We start from the raw sequence: 21,517 nt of genomic DNA, 5'->3' as shown, positions 1-21,517 counted from the left end.
GGTGTTCTTAACGATGGTTTTTGATGCGGATATATCAGTTATTCTTGGAAAATATAAAACCATTATGTTGTTCCTCAGCTTAGGGCTGAGGCAAAATGTTGCAAATAATCTATAATTACGATTAGAGAAAGGTTGGTCTTAATTTTTTGCTCGCTTCATATCCATTTAATTTAATGCGTAGGACTGCATATTAAATCAAATGATGCAGGAAGCTGTGAAGACAGTACTTTGTACATTACAGGTAACGTTGTGATTTAGCGTTACCCGGTAATTTCAAAATTTTGTATCGTTTAAAGATTGGTTCGGAGCTTTGTGGAGGGGACACGTTTTCTATCAGACCCACAGCCTTTTTTCCAAAATTACTAACCGATCTAGTTGAGAAGCATAATTTGCACCCCAAATCGAACGGCAGTAATTTAAACAAGGAAGAATTTAAGTGTTATCAAGTAGCTGTGACGTTGTTTTATCAATGAAGTACCTTATCCTACTTATTATTCCAACATTTCTACTTAGCATGACTGCAACAAAATCAAGGTTACGGGTGAATTTAAGGGGTTTTCTTTAATAAGCACACTAAGTTATTTGATTTCTCTTTTATCTTCAATAGGTGAATTGTCAATTTGCACATTTAGTCGTGCAAACAGTCGGCTTCACGGCCATTTAAGCCCTTGAGACATGTTTCCCAAGCAGAAGCGAGACCGGGATCCGCGATTTGCAATGTTCGGGGTAACTGAGACAATGAGACAATGAGACCTGTGTCGGTTGGGGACTAAAATACTTAGCAGGGGTCCTGTGGCGGCAAGTGGCCCCGAGTCGGAGCAGCGTTTGAGGTGCCAGCTGATACCCATGCAGCACTGTTTAAAAATGCACTCGGTCGCACCTGTTCGCCACGGCAATAAAGGTTTTACTGGAATGCCGCAACTTTGCAAATTCAGGCTCACTCTGCGTCGTGACCCTTTCATAGCGCATTACTGAGCACGTCAGCTGGACCACGCCGGCAGCGTGGTACGAACATAAGGCAACCTTTGGCAGATGTCCATAATCACGAGCGGAGGGCGCGACCACTTGCATTTGAGAACACTGTCAAACGCATACGGTCTCAACACTTATCACTGCTGTAGGGCCATCCGCTGACAACAGAGCATTGTTTTCGTTCGAAGGCTTTCATTTTGTTGGGTTGACCCCGTGACGGCGCATTATCTAACGCTGGCGGATCACTCAGATCGCGAGGCACGCGAGGAGTCATACTGGTCAGTTAATCCCACGCAGCATCGAATGCATAATGAGACGACAAGGTGACCTTCATATGAATGCATACCTTGCGTTTGTGTATTGTATAAGATGAGTGATACAACAATGAAGACTGCTCACGGGGGCTACAGTGCATAAGCTGTTCACGCCCACGTAAGTTTGCAAACATTCAGTGAACCTACATTTGGAATCATCGGCCACGCGCGGTCCACATTAAATGCAAGCCACAAACAACGTGCACAATGAAACTGCAAAGAACCGGACAATAATGGACTGAAGCCAACACGCCAAAAAGATGGTTAGAGTCTATGAGAGTCCTAAGGTTTGATAAATCCACTTCGAAGCTCAGTTCCACTTCGTGATCAGCCTGCAATCACGCGTTTAAAGGGAGTGGGACATGCTGTCTGAAGTCAGGTGCTGCTAACTTGTTCAGCATGCTGCTAAGCCTCAGCGCAGCCTGCTGTCTGTTCGCCACCGCCGTCCGCCCGATCGGTTGGTGAAGTAATGACCGTGGTGGACCTCAGTACAAGGCCGGTTCAATATGTTTTCTTCGATTGGTTTGGATCACGTTCGGACTAGCACGTCCTCATGGTACTTGTCCGCCTTTAAATCCTAGCCCACATGATCAGGCCACAGCTGGCTTCTCGCCCGACCAGCTCTGTCAGTGCCGGGAGGTCCCGTCGCTGTTAGCTCGGGGCCAGTTGTTCAGCCTGTTCAGACGAGGTGCGGGCCTGGCGGTGTCGGCTTAGTAGCGTCCTGCGCGGTGTTCGCCGTCTTCCGAGGCAGCGGCAGCAGTTTGGCGATCTCGTCCGTTTCCCCGTCCGCATCATCTTCCTCTTCATCGTCAGCATCATTGAGGTCGTCCGGATGGAACGTGTCAATGACCTCGTCCGCCTGAGGGCAGATCAGAATAGTGAACTCGACCAAATGCCGTAGTTTCTACTGACCCGACCCTCAGCCAAATATGTCGCCACTGAAGGCGATTACCAACAGCATCATCGTGCGATTGTATAACGTAAAACAAACCGCATGCCAGTCTCCAAGATATCCAGCACGGGAGTAACTCACGAAATCGTGGATGAAATATTTCTACCTCAACCTCAGGAAGGAGAGCATGTAAACAATCCCACGCCAGTAGTTGCCGGGCCCCCATTAACAAGCTAATCGATAGCTTCATTAATTGATTACTTCGAGAACGGGCATGAGCAACTTGAAACGTGGTCACATAAGAGCAATCCGACCGCATTTACCTCTTCATCTTCCTCTTCTTCCTCATCGCTTTGCAGCATATCCATGGTGGCTCCGCCATCCGCCATTTGCTCTGTGAATCAGTTCGTCCCATTTTAATGAGCCATGCGTTTGTTCCAGAAATATGGCCGTCATCTTACGTTTATATCAGCCAGTGGATTATTCATATATATATATATATATATATATATATATATATATATATATATATATATATATATATATATAATGTAAACACAGTAATCTCTAAAACTGAGATCTGGCTTAGTCACGACTTGGCCGCCAGAGGCAAATTGGTGTGCTTCAATAGATATATGTATGCGCGTACTTGGTTAAAGAATAGCCTCACTTTCAGGTAAGTCTTTGCAAGTGACAACATGTTTGTTGTAGAATAGTTTCGTCTTAAAATTATCTATCTTATTAACATACTTTCTCTTCTGTGGTTTTCTTTTTGGCTTTTTTTCTCTTTTCTTCTCTAATTGGTCGACAGTTTTGTCCCACAAAAGACCTCTTCAAATAGTGACAAGTAAGTATAATATGCAAATAACACTTTATAATGGTTGGATCTGCATACTGCTGAGCCAAGTCACAACAAGAAGTTCATTTGGTAACAGTCGATCGCAAAAAAGTCGCAATGAACCGATCGTAGGAAAAGTCTAAATGAAAAGTGGTCGGGCCGGCCAAAGCTATAGAAACACAAAATCGTTCACTACGGTCTCCTCCAGTGTAGAGCCTATGGCTTTGGGAACAGCAAGGGCTGGCCGTGAATTCGGGCTTACATACATGCTTTGATTTGTCAACACAAGTAATATCGTCACAGAATTAAGCCTCGGTTTTAATGGCGATAAACCAAAGGTTCTGCACTGTGGTAACGTGCTCAAAAGGTTGCTTTGGTGTGTTCTGTGCCATATTTTAATACGCCAAGGTGAGAGAGATATAATTCTAAACGTGTACACGTGTCTAAGCCAGCGGCAAATCCAGCAATTCTTCGAGGTACGAATGCACATGCATGGGGGGGGGGGGGCGTTCGTTTTCTCCAGGTCATGGTGGATGCGGTCATTTCGAGGCTACGTATTGGGGAGGATTTTTGGTAACATAAGCATACGTTTACTGCCAAAGTTATCACAACCAAGCACGAGTCTTGATTCCAAGGTCATTTAGGCCTCGCCAGCCTCCAGCGGCTAGTCGGCTAACTGATGTGATCAGCTGATGGCTGATGCCTGATGCAAAGTTTTTGGTTTTTCTGTAATGAGGGATTTCAAGTTATTCTTTATTCAAAACATGCTAAGAACGTGAAGCTTAAGTTTAAGAAGTGTCACGCGTTCAATAACCGACGGAAATAACATGCGCCGTCGGTTGGGGCGTAAAATCATCTCTGGCAATGGCGGGTAAAAATGATCAGAACACACCCAACCGCTTCATAAAGGCTATGTTGTTAAGGCAAATCGTTATCGTTAAGACTTCAGACTTTTGTACCTGAATAGATACAGCCAGGCCCTGACACACGGGCAGGCAAAACACCCTGTCGCTCACAAGCACATGTGAGGGTTTCAGCAACAGATTGGGGCCGTTCTCACTTCATTGGAAGAGGCCACAATCAATTCTAAAGGTCTCAAAGCGATCAAGAGTGCGCCGGTCGATAAACATTTAGGCCCAACTCAACGGCGTAGGCCCTCCGATAAAGTGGGGGAAACCAAGACCAATAGGGACAACACCTGAGCGATCAAGGATGACGAGGCAAGTCAACAAAGAGACTTCCATCAAGAGTGTAGGGTTCTCAGAGCAAGCGAGAAGAACCCAAGACTGTATGATGGACCTTAAACGATCGGGAGTGCCCCAGCTGGTGAACGCATAGGGCCCCGGCCAGAGCGCAGGGCCCTCCAAGCACACGGCAAATGCACAAGAGCAGTTGAACATGAAATGATGCGCTTCAACGATCTGTAATGGCCTTTCGGTGCCCTGTGTGTGTTGACCTGTACGTGAACTCACTTAGGTTAAGGTTTGAGGTTCCTAGGTCATGACCTTCGGGTCAAATAAGGTCAAACAAGATCAAATTTCAGGTTGTCTCCAAAGTGGCCCCAGAACCTAGATAACTGTTAAGCGAAAGGTCACGTGCTCATTTAAAGTCAGTGACTTGTTTGATCTTTTGAAGGTCATAGTGAACAAGACCATACAAGACTGCTCTGTGTTTTGCATTTGAATAAGCGACAAAAATTATGCCAGGCAGCATGTTTCTAAAAACAAAATGTTGACCTGGGCCACTTTAGGTCAATGACCTGTTCTGACCTTTGAGAAGTCAATGGAAGATGTAAAATGTGGTTTCTGCTATCAATAAATTCGAAATGAGCACCAGAAACTATCCCATACAGCAGGCCCTTGAGTAACAAAACAGATTGGTTTTGACCTTGGTCTGACTTTTATACCTGACCTAGATCAACGTTATGTGCTCATTCAATATTTGTGTTTTCTAAGAAAGCATTTCAGAGACATATGGCTCCGCCTAACACTCCGTTGTTGCATTAGATTGAACGATTCCCTAGAAATCGACTGCTGAAGTTATGGTCTGACCTTGACTTGCTATAGGTCAGCGACCTTACAAGGTACATCCAATTTTTTGAAAACCAAACAATCCGCTATTCAATTGTCTACAGCTATGCAAGATCCAGTGCGGCTACGCCGCGCCGCTCAGAAACCATTCTGAAAAACCTTCGGGGGGGGGGGGGTCAATTTGACAGCCCCACCCGAGCGCGTGTTAACCTCCTGGGGTACTTTCGGTTACTCAGGGCCCTTCAAATTAGTGTCAGGTTCTTCCCACTTGCTCGGAGAGCCCTGTGCTGTTCCTGGGGCCTATATTACAGGGAATGTTCCGCATATAAAGGTTTTTGCGGTAAGCAATGATATGATGATGATAAATATAATGAAATAAGGAAATGGTTGACGGCCGTTATATATCCTGTGTATGGGGAGGCACCTTTGAGCAGGAGTAATGACCAGTATAATCTGTAAAGTATAGCATGCATCGTGTAGAACAAACACTGCGCAAAGATGTGAACTGTACAAGTAATATCGCCTATAATTAGATACTAAATACATTTATTCAGTAAACTTAATAACAGGCACAAGTTACAGGCACCATAGGTCGTATGGCACCAACGTCACCTTCATCACTTTGAATCAGAAGTAAAGTCGCATGTAACTAAATGCTGCATACGCCTTTGCTGTAGAAGACACACGTTTTTTTTTCTACGCCGTTACCCAACAACAGGTAACCAGGAGTGCCCCTCCCTCAATCCCAGCGACGCAGTAAACCGTACGTCAACACCAAAAATCATAAAACATAAAATCAAGTCGCGGCACTCCCAGCTAGGAAGATGAAACAAACGTTAAAAAAAAACAGGCGAGGAGGTGGAGCAGACCCGAAGGAATTGTGTCACGTGATAGGTAGGAAAAAATCATAGATGAAAAGGCTTAAAGTAGTCATTAGCCAAAGTCAGCTAATGACAGCCCGCTACAACCGCCCAATAATCTACAACCACTCAATTCCCCATGTTAGTAAGGGCTATACAGTCACAAGTCGGAGGGGGCAATTACCTGGTCATTTTTGTGCTGGGTTTTGAGCTGGATGTCCAGGGAGTCCACCCAGCTAAGCAGAGCTTGTTGCTGGGAGAACTCCCGAGGCATAAGCATTTTTGAAGCATCAGTTTTATAATGTAACACACGTGCCGTGTGTGAACTTTTGCAGTGGAACAAATGTAATGCATAAAATAGACTGTGCAAGTATTTCCCGTAGACGTTGGCGGGAAATATTTTTGTAGCATAAATTCGATTGCGTAGCTCTCACGCCGACCGATCTGTACGAAATTAACGTCTTGTCGTAATTTTGCCCATTGTTGTGAAAATGCTACAGTTATATAGTGCTGTTTAGGCTGTATAGTGCCCTCGTGCTGCGTTTTTAAGATACTTTGCATTTGATATTCTTACACGCCAACCACTTACTACGTTACTGCGTATAATACGTTTATGACAGCGGCACTTAAAGTACAGAAATTTACTGTACAGTAATTCTTGTTTACAGTGCTGTTTGAAAGTTGCTCTCGCTCATCATTGCTTAATGGTGTCCTACTTGGGATGAAATGCTGCGATTATTTGTTCGTCTCATAGGGGGTCAAAAAAGTGTGTTCGTAGGATCAACACAGTAAAGAAGTAAATGTCACACCACAGCCATGTTTTCATGTGCAACAATTTTGCATTTTTGGAATTCTAATAAATATTTATCTATATGCATCCGTGGAAGACAGAAAGCTATCATCCAGTACACCAGCCAACACATCCTGGCTGACATATAGCTGCGGATAGCAGCGCCGATGGTGCCGTCTCCCCGGATGTCGAAGGTGGTGGCATCCTCTCCCGGACGTCAGAGATGGTGCCGTCTCCCCGGACGTCGGAGGTGATAGCATCCTCCCCCAGACGTCGGAGATGGTGCCTTCTCCCCGGACGTCTGAGGTGGTGGTACCATCTCCCGGACGTCGGAGGTGGTGCCGTCCCTCGGATGTCGGAGCTGATGGCATCCTCTCCCGAAAGTCAGAGATTGTGCTGTCTCCCCGGACGTCGGAGGTGGTGGCATCCTCCCCCGGACGTCGGAGATGGCGCCTTTTCCCCGGACGTCGGAGGTGGCGGTACCATCTCCCGGACGTCGGAGATGTTATCCGGAGGTGGTGGCACCATCTCCCGGACGTCGGAGACAATACCGTCTCCCTGGACGTCGAGGGGCGGCGGCCGACGCGCCGTGACCTACTCTCGACGTCGCGGCGGGCGTTTCTGCGGCTCTGCCAGCGTTCCTGGTCCGACTCCCAGCCGTCGGCCTGGCTGCGGTCCTGCTGGTACGCGTACTCCAGCTGGCCGTCCGCCTCCTCGCGCTCGTCTTCAGCCCGGCTGGGCAGACCCAGCTCGCGCATCAGCAGCCGCTCCTCCCGCCGACGGATCAGCTCCTCGTCAGAGCTCGAGTCTCTGGACACGGTTAGTCGCACGTCAACACAGCGGACACTGGCGCCGGGCCAGCTCCTCGTCAGAGCTCGAGTCTCTGGACACGGTTAGACGCACGTCAACACAGCGGACCCTGGCTCCGGGCCAGCTCCGCATCAGATTTAGAGTCCCTGGACACGGTTAGACACACGTCAACACGGCTGACACTGGCGCCGGGCCAGCTTTTCATGAGAGATCGGTATTTTTATTGTTTTTGTTTCATTTGGATTGAAGCCTTGTGTCGATGACTCAGAAAAATCGAACTAGGTGGAGAGATGGGAGATAGGGCAATACTGCGGTCATTATGAGATGACTCCGTCAAAGATCCTTGTCCCGCACAGAAATCGTTCTTCGGGATTTGCACTAGCGCTCAGGCAAGGCTCATGCTGACTTATGACAATGGTTCAGGCATGTCACCTATCCCTGACACTCAGAACGCAAAAAAGTCCCACAATTAAGGTACGGGACCCTAAGACAGGAACAGTCCCTTACACCCGTGCGCCATAGCCAGGGTCCTGGGCGAAATCCTGGCCTTGCCACTGGCTCAGCTAACAGCTGCAACACGCCCCGTTGAGACGGGCGTAGCGAAGATTTCGGACCAAGCGTTGAAAGAGGAAAACGGCATATGAGAGCGAGCTCGACTCCGTAGAATGAGCTGCCATTGAATTTGTGTCGCTGTGGTCAGGCTGCCGGATTGTAATGATCTCAACTTATCGAGCTATTGAAATTAGTGGGGCTATTTTAGATGATCTCATTTTGTCACCCTGTATTCAAACTTAGCATCGAAAGTCAGATGGGTATGGGTTCCACATCATGGCACGTATTCCTACAGTTTTGTCAAGAACTTACACCCGCGCTCGTGCGCACACGTACATGCGCACGCACGCATGCACGAACACAAGCACGCACAGGCTCAAACAGACGTACACACACACACACACACACACACACACACACACACACACACACACACACACACACACACACACACACACACACACACACACACACACACACACACACACACACACACACACGCACACGCACACGCACACACACACACACGGCCTTCCGGCGAACCTATTTCGAGGTCCGAGTGAGTGTGGTGGCCGGCCTATCTCGCACGCGTCTACCTGGCGGGTAGGCCATCCGTCCGTTCCAACGCCGTCCAATGACGACAGCTCGTCTGAGAGAGGCCAACCAACAATCACATATCCATCTTTGTAAAGATACCCTCAGGTGACATTGCATTGAGCCTTGCCGCGCTTACGTTTCTTCACTGATGTCGGAGATGTCGCCGTAGTCGACAGGCTTTAGACAAATGGTGCAGCGGTTGTTCATGTCAGCAAAACACTCGTTGCAGTAGACGCCCTCGCAGCCGTAATTCGCACAGCGTCGGAACGAGGCCGAGTCACTCTCGGGGTCAAAGCTCTCCGAGCAAACTCCGCAGTACACCCTCACCATGCCCATGTAGGTCATCACCACGCGCAAGCATGGTATCCTGCAGACAGCGGAACGTTTCTGGCGTTACCTAACACTGGCCGGACCGATGCTCTTAATGGACCTGGTAATGACCCCCACGATTTTGAAGAGTCATACGTTAGATGAAAGAGTTTTGAAATTGGGCGAAGCCATGATTTATGTAGGCAAGAGACCTGAAACGACTCGGCGTTGATGGTACCACGTGAACAACAGGTCTGCTGCGTTCAAGTAAACCATGTTCTGGCTTATTTTGATCTGATCCACCCACGTACTCGACACTAATCCCCGTAGCAGCATAGAGGGAAGCTGAACACCGTTCCAAATAGAGCTCAGTGACCCTCAAGCCAATGGAGGAAGGCTAGCCGAAGTATCTCCATCCCAAAGCTCAGTCACGACGGCCTGCGAACTCACGATATGGCGAGCCGCTCCAGGATCTTTCCCAGCACATTCATGTTGGGGTCCACCAGCTGCTTCCTGCGGAGCGTGCGCTGCACGAACGAGATGAAGCCGCCGCGTCGCTTCAGGATGGCGTTGTAGAGCCAGAGGGCCCGCTTCCTGGCCCGCTCCGGGTAGTACCAGCCGCAAGCGATGTGTCGCAGGCGCAGCGCCAGCGGCTGCATCAGCCCGAACACCAGCACCATCAGGTAGAACACCACTGGAACGGGCACGTCCCGTCGGTCGGGAACCACATCCCTCTGTAAGGCACGCCATCACAGAGGTCGCAGACCCACGCGAGTCCGAGGCTACACCTCTCGCTGGCTATTCTGCCAGCACCATCAGGTAGAACAGCACTGGAACGGACACGTCGCATCGGTCGGGGACCGTGTCCCTCTGTAAGACACGCCATCACAGAGCTGACAAGCAGCCGCGAGTCCGAGGCTACACCTCTCGTCTATGCGTGACAGGGAGCTTGTCTGGTTGCTTGATGCCGATTCGGCAGAGCTCAGTTTTGTGTAGTCTAGTACTGTAACAGTCCATCTGAGTAGCGTAAGGCTCAACAGCTTGAACGCAAGCATGTATGTGCAGAGACATGGGAGGGTTCCCTAGGTGGTGAGCCCGACTGCTTTTTTGCTACTATTTTTCCACGCATCACCACAGCGTTAAAGTTGAACGCTTACAGGGAGCGGAGCTTCGCTCTTGACGCCACACTCACTCCCATGCGCGTGGGTACCGGCTAATCTATGCTTCACTGTCCAGAACCATCGTTGCAGGCGTACTTGAAGCATGCATGACCATGACAGCCGATCGTATTTTGAGGCACAAACACCAGCCGGTGAGAATGGCTTGCGGCGAGCCGGCAGCATGGCGCAGGGATGGAGCCAGCAGGCCGTAACAGCTGCCGTCCAAACTATTAAGGCTACGGGAGCTGATACCATATCCCACGAGCTGGCTCGCCCATGCTGATCCAGCCCGTTGTTGTTGTGGGTCAGCTACCACCCATGAGAACCCTGCCTAGTTCTCGAACAGTGCTGGGTCCAATGCGGTCTTTTACACAGTGGAAGTGCACTTACAGTTAGACGGGTTAACTTTGGCAAGCCATTGGGCGCTGTCACATTAACATAAACTCAAAAAAGGAAGACGAAAGGCGGATTCATGTAAAACGTTGTTTACCCCATGCTCGGGGAAATGCTTCCATTAATGGATGTCCACTGGGCTTCTCATGTTCGTTGGAATGTTGTTCGGGCAATGCAGTTTCCTAACAGCAATGTGCCCTTGATGCAACCATATGTGCACCCAGAGTGTCTTGACATCGGGGAGGATGTACTTCCAATGTCATGGCTGGTCCGTGCATCCCAGGCATTCTTCAATGATTTTGACATCATTCATAACCGACTACCACCGTCTATAATTCTTCCCGAAACACCCCTATCAAACTGAAGGCGGTTATTTACCGCAATAGTGGCATCTAACATGACAACTGCGCCGCTCGGTTTCCCACATATTTCTCCACTCAATTACACAGGGCATTCCGCAGGTCCTTTCCTTGAATAAATTGAGCGGCTTCACAGATGTTAGCACTTTTCCGTGCCTAATTTTACCCACTTTTCATTCCTTCCAGCCCACTTTTCTCCGCCACAGTCACGAGATGCAAAGTGGTGCAGTAAGCTTCAGGCGAGTTCTAATCAAATTCTGGCGTTTTCCTCGCAAGTTGACTGCAACAACTCTGACTCTTGCAAGGAAGCTATGTGTATACATTGGCTTACATTTCTTTGCCAGAGTTTTCACCTAAAAATAGTTCAGTACTACTCCGAAATGTTTATCGGGTTCTCAGCACTGTTGTACGACATTCAACATGCGCCAGAAATGTGAATGGTGTAGAAGATTCGTTAGCTTTCAAGGTTTGAGCTACTTGTCTGGCCCCAGGGTGGAGGACTTGCCCCGGTCTACACTACAGTGGATTCCCTGAGCTGGCGGACCGGTCCGTCCGGGTGGGACCACCGTCGGTCCGTTCGGACGGGACCATCACCGGCCCAGCTGGGTGGAACCTCCCTCTGTCAGTCCGGGTGGGACCACCGTCTGTCCGTTCGGGTGGGATCACCGCCGGTCCAGCTGGGCGGGACCACCGTCGGTCCGTCCAGGTGGGTCCGCCTTCGGTCCTTTCGGGTGAGACCACCGCCGGTCCGTTCGGGTGGGATCACCGCCGGTCCAGCTGAGTGGGACCGCCGTCGGTCCGTCCAGGTGGGACCACCGCCGGTCCGTTCGGGTGGGACCACCCCCTGTCGGGCTGGGTGGGTCCACCATCACTCCGTTCGGGTAGGACCACCGTCGGTCCGGCTGAGTGGGACCACCGCCGGTCCAGATGAGTGGGACCGCCGTCGGTCCGTCACGGTGGGACCACCGCCGGTCTGTCACGGTGGGACTACCGCCGGTCCGTCACGGTGGGACCACCGCCGGTCCGTCACGGTGGGACTACCGCCGGTCCGTCACGGTGGGACCACCGCCGGTCCAGCTGAGTGGGACCGCCGTCGGTCCGTCCCGGTGGGACCACCGCCGGTCCGTCACGGTGGGACCACCGCCGGTCCAGCTGAGTGGGACCGCCGTCGGTCCGTCCCGGTGGGACTACCGCCGGTCCGTCACGGTGGGACCACCGCCGGTCCGTTCGGATGGGACCACCATCGGTCCGTTCGGGTGAGCCCACCGCCGGTCCGTCAGGGTAGGACCACCGTCGGTCCGGCTGAGTGGGACCACCGCCCGGCCGCTACCCATCCTGCACTGACCGATCTGTCTGTAGCGGTCGTGGTTGGGTGGCCAGCCGTACGGGACACACTCGGATGTGTCGATCTCGGGCAGGTTGGCCGAGAAGGACGACGGCATTTTCTCGAAGGTGGAACGTATGGCGTCAGCCATGAAGCCTTTCCCCTCCACCACCGCCTTGGCGGGAACTGTCGAAAGTGCCGTCTGCTGTCATGTCAAGTTCAAGGTTTCACAGAAAAAGACATTTAAGCGGAAATATTTCATCGCATACATGTCAAGCACACACAACCTGTTTGGCCTCCTCTCATTCCAGGAGCCGATTCTCTCGCCTTCCTTGGTTATTATCGCCAAGCCTACAGTTTTATGCCCCCGCCCGGCGTACGATGTGTTGACTGGAGAGCGCAACGACAAGCGATGACGCCGACGACAACCAGTCAGCCCGTACTCGTGTGCGCCGAAGCGCGACTGTCATGACTGACCACTAGCGTGTCTACACACAATATCGGGATATACAACGAACTTGGTGCTGTCTTAAAATTGCTCAGACCGAATTCATCAGGAGGTAGCCTTACACTGCTGGCTGCTCTGCCAGGTGCCACTCCAAATGTTCGGCCACGACGGCATTCTCGCACTGAGCGTGGTTGCCATCGGCACAACCCCGGCATGGGACTCGTGAGTTGCGCGTCCCCACTGTTCCATGATTAACAGCGGCACTCAATTTGTCAACATGGCAGCACGCAAAACTGACTTAAGATCCATCTATCCAGCAACGATAACATGATAAAACCCTTTGAACACCTTTGTGTGCCCTACGGGGTTCAGTGGTGTTACCAGGGTTTGTTTGCCTTTGACGGATCATTTGCCGTTGACGGATCATTTCTGTGGACACGTAGCTACTGAAGTATCCCTCGCTTACAAATTGGAGGAGTGAGCGAGGTAACATATGGATTGTTTTCCACACATCTCATGGAGAAAGCTTCGTGATGTTTTTTTAACGTAGTGATTGTTTTTGGTGTTCTCAAATAGGGCAGTCCATAAATTATGTTGTGCATGGAGGGGAATAGGACTGGATCATAACGGAAGCGTAACAAGTGAGGGGCGAGGAGATGCTGACAGCGGAACTCTACGCCAAGGTGTGGCTGCAAGTCATGCTAAAATCTTTGAAAACAAATTAAAACCTCCGAGCTGGATACAATTGGCCTTTTACCATGACATTTTATGCGTCCATAAATTTGGTTCACATCTTTAGCTCAGTTAAAGGCCAGACAGACGTTAGTCTTTAGTTATCACACCGAACACAACATAACCAGTAGATGGTGATTTTGTCAGGTGTGGTTTGCCGGTTTGTGATTTTGACAGCGTAACCAGTGGGTTGGTGGGTGGGGTGGGGTGGGTGGGGAAGGGAAGATTGAAAATGGACGAAATACCCAACGCATTAATGGACGGCCAAATAGTGTGCGATGACCTGAAAGGAATACAATTACTAGCAGAAATCACCCAAATCATTCAATTGTGGTTGGGTCACAGAGCAACTAAAACGGGCCGGTTTGAGCGACTCGCAGTTCCGTTCGAGATAAATGCGACTGTGAGGATGGATGATTATAAGCATCCATTTCCCGGATTGCGCTTGGTACGCTTGCGGATGTCTCTACAGTTGATACGTCACTAACAACGCTACTCGTCTTCGTTAACACGAGTGCCCCTTCCTCGGGCCATTCATCTGGCGCGCGCCACCTTTGCGCCTGAAGTTAGTCTTGACGTAGCCGTTGCGACGGATGGTCTCCATGATGAAGTAGAGGGCCGTATCGACGAACATCAGGTATCCGATCTGGAAGCCGGTGGCCAGCAGATTGACAGCCACTCTGGTCAGCTCGCGCATCTCCGTCCGTGTCATGGCCAGCGACGTAGGCTGCGGAGGTCATGTCTGAGGTCAAGGTCACGGGTCGCTGCTTTAGCGGATGCTGATAGTATTATGCCAAGATCAGTTGAAAGACAGAACATGATACTTACCTGCGCGTAGGTACTACACCTGCGGTAATGCAGCACTTGAACCAAATGTTAACATTTCACAGCATAACATTTTTCGGCGTGCTTTTACTTTGTCAACTCCGATAACAAAAAAGAAACATTTGCATTGCACGTGTTTTGAGTGTATTAGCACGAATGGCTTTCAGCTCCGAAAGCTTGCTTGTCGGAGCTTGTTGTGTGCATACGAGAACTTTCCCAGGTTATGCGCCTCCACGTCATCGTATAGCTTTGCTTTCCCCTTTTTCATTAGGTAGTAGTATGAAAAGATCCACTTCCATTCCCTGTATTTGTTCAACTCGAGGGCTCTTTGATAAGTTGTCCCCTTTGGTGAGTTACCATTTGATCAGTCTGCGTCGGCTCAGATAATTCATGCGCCCGTTCTGGGGTTGGTATCCGGCTTCGCCAGGGCACGTCTCCATCAGCTTTCAGAGCAGGCGTTACAATATAGTTATGAACAATTCGATTGCATGGAATATTGAAAACATAAATGTAGAAGGTGTTTATCAAGTGCCTTTTTCTCTTTCATTATATATTTCATACCATTCCGATAGATTATGGTTTTAAATTTGTCCCGAGGTTGGAGAGCATGTGGTCAATAGTACTTGCCGCTGTAGCTTAATATTAAGATATTTGCTGATGTCGGTGAAATATGTACGCAAACAACTTACGCATATAACGATGCAGCTCGGAAACATACCACATCTGTTCAAAAGAAGCACATACGCTTACGATTTCGCAAGCATCAGCTTGTAAAGGGCCCTCAGTCGTGTTGACGAAAGCCATTTAAGTGCAAATGGTTTTCGCCAAAGCATGTGAACAGCTTTAACCACGGCCGCGATGACATCAAACCTAACCCGATAGAGATGGTTGCAAAAGAAAAAAAACCTGACAAGACCCTTCGAACCTTCACCTACAAATACCGTATCCATCGGGATGGGTTTTGCAGTTACCTTAACTGTCCGTCTGCTAAAATAGCACGTGTGACCAGTTTAACATGCGCCCGGGTGGCCGGTTGCATACCCTTTGCTCGGGTACACCGTCAATTTGGTCCTGAGATTGAAAAATAACTGAGAGAGTTAGAGGCACCCAATCAACTTCACGGGGTGGGTTGACCTGAATGCAAGCTCATTTGTTTCAGGGTTTGAGCCTTCTAAGCGATCACCTTGTGGTCAAATGAGGTTAAACCAGGCCAAACTCCAGATTAGTGTCCAAAGTGCCCCCAGACCTCCTCATGCGACCGCCTTGAATCAACATTTTTGCTCTAACCAAAAGGTAATTGGTGTTCATTTAGGACCAGTACCTATGTTTACCATTAAAAAGTCATGGTGATCGAACGCCTACGAGGCTGCTTCGAATTTTTCCCATTTTAATCAGCGCCAAGGATTATGCTAAGAGTCATGCTCTAAAAAAATATTGACCCGGGTCATCTTAGGTCAGTGGCCCACTCTTACCTTTAAGAAGTCCACAGACGATGTCCACTGCGGTCTCTGTCATCAATTAATTTGAAATATGTATGAAAACTGCCCCATGAAGCAAGCTCTCCAGTACAAAAACAGTTGTTTTTCACCTCGGTCTGACCTTCATACCTGATTCTAGATTAATAGGACTCATTGTAACTTTAATCATTTATTGCCCAATAAACTATCTTAGGTGTGTATGACTTCATCTAATACTCCGTTGTCGCATCAGATTGAATGATTCCCTAGAGATTGTCTTCGCTGACAGCCACGGCCTCATATTTGCCTGTTATAGGCCAGCTGCCTTACAAGGTACATCTTATTTTGTCTTCCAAAGGACTCGCTATTCACTTGCCTACAACTATGCAATGCCTGGTGTGGCTACGCCTCGCCATTCGAAAATTATTTTGTAAAAACCTTCTGGGGAGATTAACCCCCAGCCGAACGCGTTTTAAGACTTCGCTGTTAACTAATGTCTTGATACGTGCAACACGCAACGTTACATTTTTCACACACGCAGCTTTTCATGCCTGTGCGATAGAGACTTGTGAGTTATTCATGACCAATTCAAATCGCACCCAGGATCTCTTACAACATGCATATCATGAATAACTATGAGCCCAATGTCGTAAGTAATTACAGCGTGGGCTACACCTTCACCGCATGGATCGTGTCCCGCGCACCGTCTGTTGACAATCACTGCCTTACAACTGAACTCTCCATTTGACGTTCCACAGCACGCGTGCTACGGTGATGCGACTAAAAAGGGTTACGAAAAGAGCACAACATACATCGACGTAGCGTCTCAGCTCCCTCGTCTTCAGTGGAAGAATAGTAGGCTTTTCCATCTGTTCCCGTTTGTCGTCCACTCTCTTGATGAGCACGGACAAGTAGTGATTGTCATATCCGTCGTCTGTGACGTACCGATAACGGTACATCGCGGCCCTGCAAACATAAGACCTCTGTTCCCACCGCACATGGGACTTCTGTTCCTACTGCACATGAAACCTCTGTTCGTACTCGCACCAATGTTTCATATATCTTTGTTTGGAAATGAGTATGCGTAACTGATTACAAACATTACGAGTTTTATTCTAACATGTGAATGTGAAGGGGATTTTTAAAGTTTTGCTAGAAAAATTGCGACAACAAACAAAGGCTGGTAGAGAAAAGTTGGTGCAAATAAAGCCCGGCTTTTCTTAGTGTGTTCTCAGGCACTGTTTATATATAGCGCAGATACTCTTATTTGGTTAATATTGATCATGCACACAGATGGCACGATATATCTTAAAATGCCTCACTTGGCCAATATCAGCAAGATGTACACGACGCATGTCCAGCTAAACGCGTCCATAACGAAGAACACCCATCCTCCTCTGTCGACGACCTCGTCAAAGATTTCCTTCCGAATCTGCTTCAGCGATTTAGACATGTTGACCTTCATGTCGAAGTCGCTGTAGAGTTCCAGTCCGAAGAGGAAGAAGCTGCGATACTTGCCGGACGCCTGGTACATGTCTGAGATCATAGAGAACGTCTATGACTATGTAGTGACCTGACAACATGACAACACATGACAACTTGCATGCATGCAGTTGGATGTAACAGGTTAAGTGGACAGCGACGGAGCCTCTAAACTGCATGCATGGCCAATTACTCAACCAATGACCTTATTAGTCACGACAACGTTATGCGTTACGCACGTAAAAGATACGCTCTCCGCATCCCACCGCGCTTTGCTGTGCTTTCCGGTACTTACAGCTCCTCGCGTCGTCCACGCTCCCCTTCCTGGCTCCCCTTGCCGGCTGACACAGGTACTCAATCACGTGCGCAAATATACAGATGCCCTTGAACCAGTCCACAATACTGCAAAGGTGATAGTTGAGCGACCCGAGTCCCAACTGCGCCATGCAGTTGTCAGTGGCTTCGTTGAAGGTCTTCTCGCAGCGCGCCACCGGGCCACCGTACTTCTCGTCACAGATGCCTTCGATGGCCTGAAGCCACGTGAACGAGCTCTGAAGAGCGGCACCTGCGGCCGAAGAGGCACAGTCATCTCAGGGGCGCCTGTGGCCAGGAAGACACGGCCATTCAGGCGGCGCCTGTGGTCAGAGAGACAATGCCAATTCAGGTGGCATCTGCTGTCAGAGAAACACGGCCAGCTCAGGCGGTACCTGCGGCCAGGGAGACACGGCCAGTTCAGGTGGCTCCTGCGGACAGACAGAAGGCTGATTGAGGCGGCACCTGCTGCCAAAGAGACACGGCCAGTTCAGGCGGCTCCTGCAGACAGAGAGAAGGCCAGCTGAGGCGGCACCTGCCGCCAAAGAGACACGGCCAGTTCAGGTGGCTCCTACGGACAGAGAGAAGGCCAGCTGAGGCGGCAGCTGCCACCAAATAGACACGGCCAGTTCAGGCGGGGCTCTCAGGGTATGTGACGCAATAACAATTGAATACTCTGTACATGGTAGGCACTGCAGTTCATCAAACTCACCGATATCGAGTAGCGCATTTTTGATTTGGGTGAAAACCTTCATCACCTCTGAAAGACAGAGTGAATGGGTCAAAACACTGTTCATTTATCACGAAAATCAACCAATATACATTCCGTAAAACATGTGCGCACAGAGCGAACCCGTGATGTGTATATTAAAGAACAGGCCATAGCTAGGATGATCTTCGCCGATATACACGGTAACCATGCCTCCAGTCGTAGTGTATTCGATTTAACATTCTTGTCTGACTGCTTCTTAGTTGCCTGTTTTGTTGAACTGTACTCAGCTATGACCATAACAGTGGAACGAAAAGCAAAGATACGTTATGTGTTATTTGGTCAATGTTGCACTAAGCAAATCACTGTCACATTCTTAAAGCAATATAAGGTAATTCTCCATTTCATATGTTTGTTAACGGTTTATGTCGTAAGCTAAATGAAAAGACTTGTTGGCTAAAGTTAAACAGCTCAAGGCTCTATGCCGAACCGCCCAAAAGTCATGGACAGAAATGCTTGTCAAGGGCATGGCTGCAGCGGCTCATCGTGAACGACGATGGCCGTAAAATAACCTACTTTTGTATATCGACATCATTTTGGTTGCCATGCTCACGATGGCTTGAACGACACTCATTATGCCATTCAGTCCTTGCTTGATGACATCGCATATGGTGTTCACAAGAATATTCTGTGGAGGAAAAGTGCATAAGCGTGTAATTGATTGCATATACGTATTTGAATCGTATTCTGCAGTTCATGGACCAGCATCGCTATACGAATTTTGCAATATCCATGTTAAATGCCTCCACATCAACGTCTCCGTGATGTGAGCGGTTACGTCCTTGACTTCGCATTTATATGCAATACATTGTATTAATATCCATTAGCCATGCATATGATACAAACTACATCCACATATATTCGACATGGGAAGTCACTGAAATCGCAATCCCGTATCACACTTATTGGTATCATATTTATTACGTTGCAATGACTGCACTGTGCGCTTGAGTTGCACCGTCTAACATAAAAGCCACTGCAGGCCAGTGGAAGCATTAGTTCAGCAAAGCTCACATAGTAGCACGCCAACGAGTCGTTGAGAATTTCGGCGTTGAAAATGATGGACTTGCCCGGCCCGTTGACGGCCAGGACGAGGCAGAACGAGAGCAACATGGCCCGGCCTCGTCCCGCGAACATGTACGGGAAGACCAGGATGCCCATCAGTCTGCGGGGACGGAAACTGACGTCACGTTCAAACAACATTCAGACAACCTTGTATGACAAGCCATGAAGCAGTCTTATGATATGCAACAAAATACTCGGCACGACCGCCTCCATCAAGGCGTAGGTCTGTGTCCAGTCAGACGAGGGGTCACGATCGAACTGATGATTTTTCGTGGCTCGTATTCAAGTGTTTCGATTGATTTTGTAGCTGAATCGAACTTGGACTCGGACTTATCGATTCATAAAACCCTGGGACCCGGACTGAGGCTTGACTGGACACACCAGGATCCGGGAATTAGCTCGGATTCAAAGTTTCTGGAAAGGCTATTCTAGAAGAGTGGGGTTTGCAATACACCCTGATTGTTACGTTTTAACCACGAATGAAGGTATATTTTTAATCAAAGCATATTTGGAAGGAGGAATTTTGGTACAGAGTATATGGTCCAATACTTCTATTTTCATATGATATTAGTACGTATTTCTGTGCTTATCATGTTGCTTTGGGCCTTATGCTGGATAGTGGTTGCGGTTTGTTGAGGTTGGCTAAGTTGGGTGCGGCTGTATGCGGTAAGGTTGAACTGTTTTTGGGCTAGGTTGCGCAAGACTTAGCAATGGTTACTGAAACTTTCAGGCTGTTAGTACACACCTACAATTTTGTAAGTGCTTATTTCGTAACTGCAATTTTTTTCTCATCAGGAATGTCGTCAATAAAGTATACGCATGTGAACTAAAGACCAGATCGGGTTAAAATGCAATTTTCTACCCCCAGTTTTTTCCCTCGCAGGATCTGCTGGTACAAATCCGACTCTACGTGATCTGCGTATTGTGCGATGCTGTAGGAATTTTGAAGCATGAAAATGACTGGACTCGGGTTGCGATTCGTGTAACGTGATAAGGATGGGTTTTGGACTCGTGCTCAGACCAAATACACAAGATTCAAATTCAGGTTCAGATTCTTGGGCCTGTCTGTGTTCCACCTAAATGGGATGACATTCTATATTCGTTTCGTTCAAACTGTCTGGCGAATTAAATTCGGCAATGCATGTGAAGCACCGGATCCATGTCAGTGCAATCAAACACCTACCACATCTCGGCATGTTCTAGGTTACTGTCTGCATGCTCTTTGTTTGCATTAGCCAGTGAACATCACTTCCAAGAACGTTCCTGCCTGGTTTTCTTCCGCGCCAATCTCTTGATCGGGTGCTAACCCAAAGACCTCACTTGGAACAAAGTTAGACACGTTTCAAAACCGGCTGAAATCTCAAAGCGCTTGCGGCTTGACCTGAATACATTCCTGTCCACATGAGCGTTGGCTTACTCCAAGCACCAAGTACTGACCTGAACTCTTCACTGAAGGCCAGTCCTATGGTTAGGAAGGGACCAATGGCCACACAAAACATGGTGGCGGTAAAGGGGTTGTACGTCAGTTGGAACATCATGAACAGGTAGATGATTATTGTGGATGCAGCACCGCCTGAAACAGGAACGCCCCCAGATAATCATATGTTGCTGCTACATACATGCTGCGACTCCACGCAACAAAACAGACCCATGTAAAAATAAGTTCATTCAGTATGCGAGTGGTCATACATATCTATAAAATCTTGATATGATGCACTTCTGTGAGTGCTCATTACGGAAGCCCGCAGGCCGACATTAGTCTATTTCTGTCGGCATTCACTCGGGTGCGCGACAGATCAATAGATGATGGATGACAGCACGGCATGACGTGGCCGGCTAAACAGGGCACTCTATAAGACGCACTAGGACACTGTTCGGCTAACATGGTCCAACCAAATGGAACATCGTGTCAAATTCTACACAGCTTAGATGACAACTTAAGTTGATTGGGTGGATATGCATATAGTATGTGCATATTTCACTGAAGCTGATGAATGGGATTGACTCCAACTACAGGAAATATTGGCGACGTGTGTCGTTGAACGTGTTGACAGCACCAACCCAGCGAATTGCCGAACTGCAGCAATTGTGTTCCATTCCTTTTTCCGCCATAGCCTTATGTCATTACCACCGCTGACTTGACGTACCGTCGAACAAAACCCGAGGCAAGAGCAGCCAGTGTCTCAAATTAGCTTGCATCATAACGGCAATATAAAACCATACGCGT

At 48.7% G+C, this 21,517-nt stretch overlaps 1 protein-coding gene and 1 long non-coding RNA gene across 2 annotated transcripts; both read right to left on the bottom strand.

The window, feature by feature from the left end:
• Positions 1 to 1,434: 1,434 nt before the first annotated feature.
• On the bottom strand, positions 1,435 to 7,374 carry LOC119101833 (uncharacterized). Its single transcript, XR_005094619.1, has 3 exons — positions 7,295 to 7,374; positions 2,502 to 2,572; positions 1,435 to 2,145 (listed from the first exon to the last, which is right to left on the bottom strand). It is a non-coding gene; the product is annotated as an uncharacterized LOC119101833 (long non-coding RNA).
• Positions 7,375 to 7,527: 153 nt separating this feature from the next.
• On the bottom strand, positions 7,528 to 19,386 carry LOC119100331 (DC-STAMP domain-containing protein 2). Its single transcript, XM_037223433.1, has 10 exons — positions 19,240 to 19,386; positions 17,900 to 17,957; positions 17,440 to 17,709; positions 16,985 to 17,198; positions 16,475 to 16,628; positions 13,933 to 14,107; positions 12,222 to 12,386; positions 9,415 to 9,658; positions 8,792 to 9,022; positions 7,528 to 7,579 (listed from the first exon to the last, which is right to left on the bottom strand). The coding sequence occupies exons 1-10, from the start codon at positions 19,384 to 19,386 to the stop codon at positions 7,528 to 7,530; spliced, it is 1,710 nt and encodes a 569-aa protein (XP_037079328.1).
• Positions 19,387 to 21,517: the final 2,131 nt, after the last annotated feature.

This window comes from Pollicipes pollicipes, unplaced genomic scaffold, assembly GCF_011947565.3.
Source record: "Pollicipes pollicipes isolate AB1234 unplaced genomic scaffold, Ppol_2.1 Scaffold_4881;HRSCAF=5763_pilon_pilon_pilon, whole genome shotgun sequence".
Lineage (NCBI taxonomy): Eukaryota > Metazoa > Arthropoda > Thecostraca > Pollicipedomorpha > Pollicipedidae > Pollicipes > Pollicipes pollicipes.
This window is presented reverse-complemented; position numbering and strand designations above follow the sequence as displayed.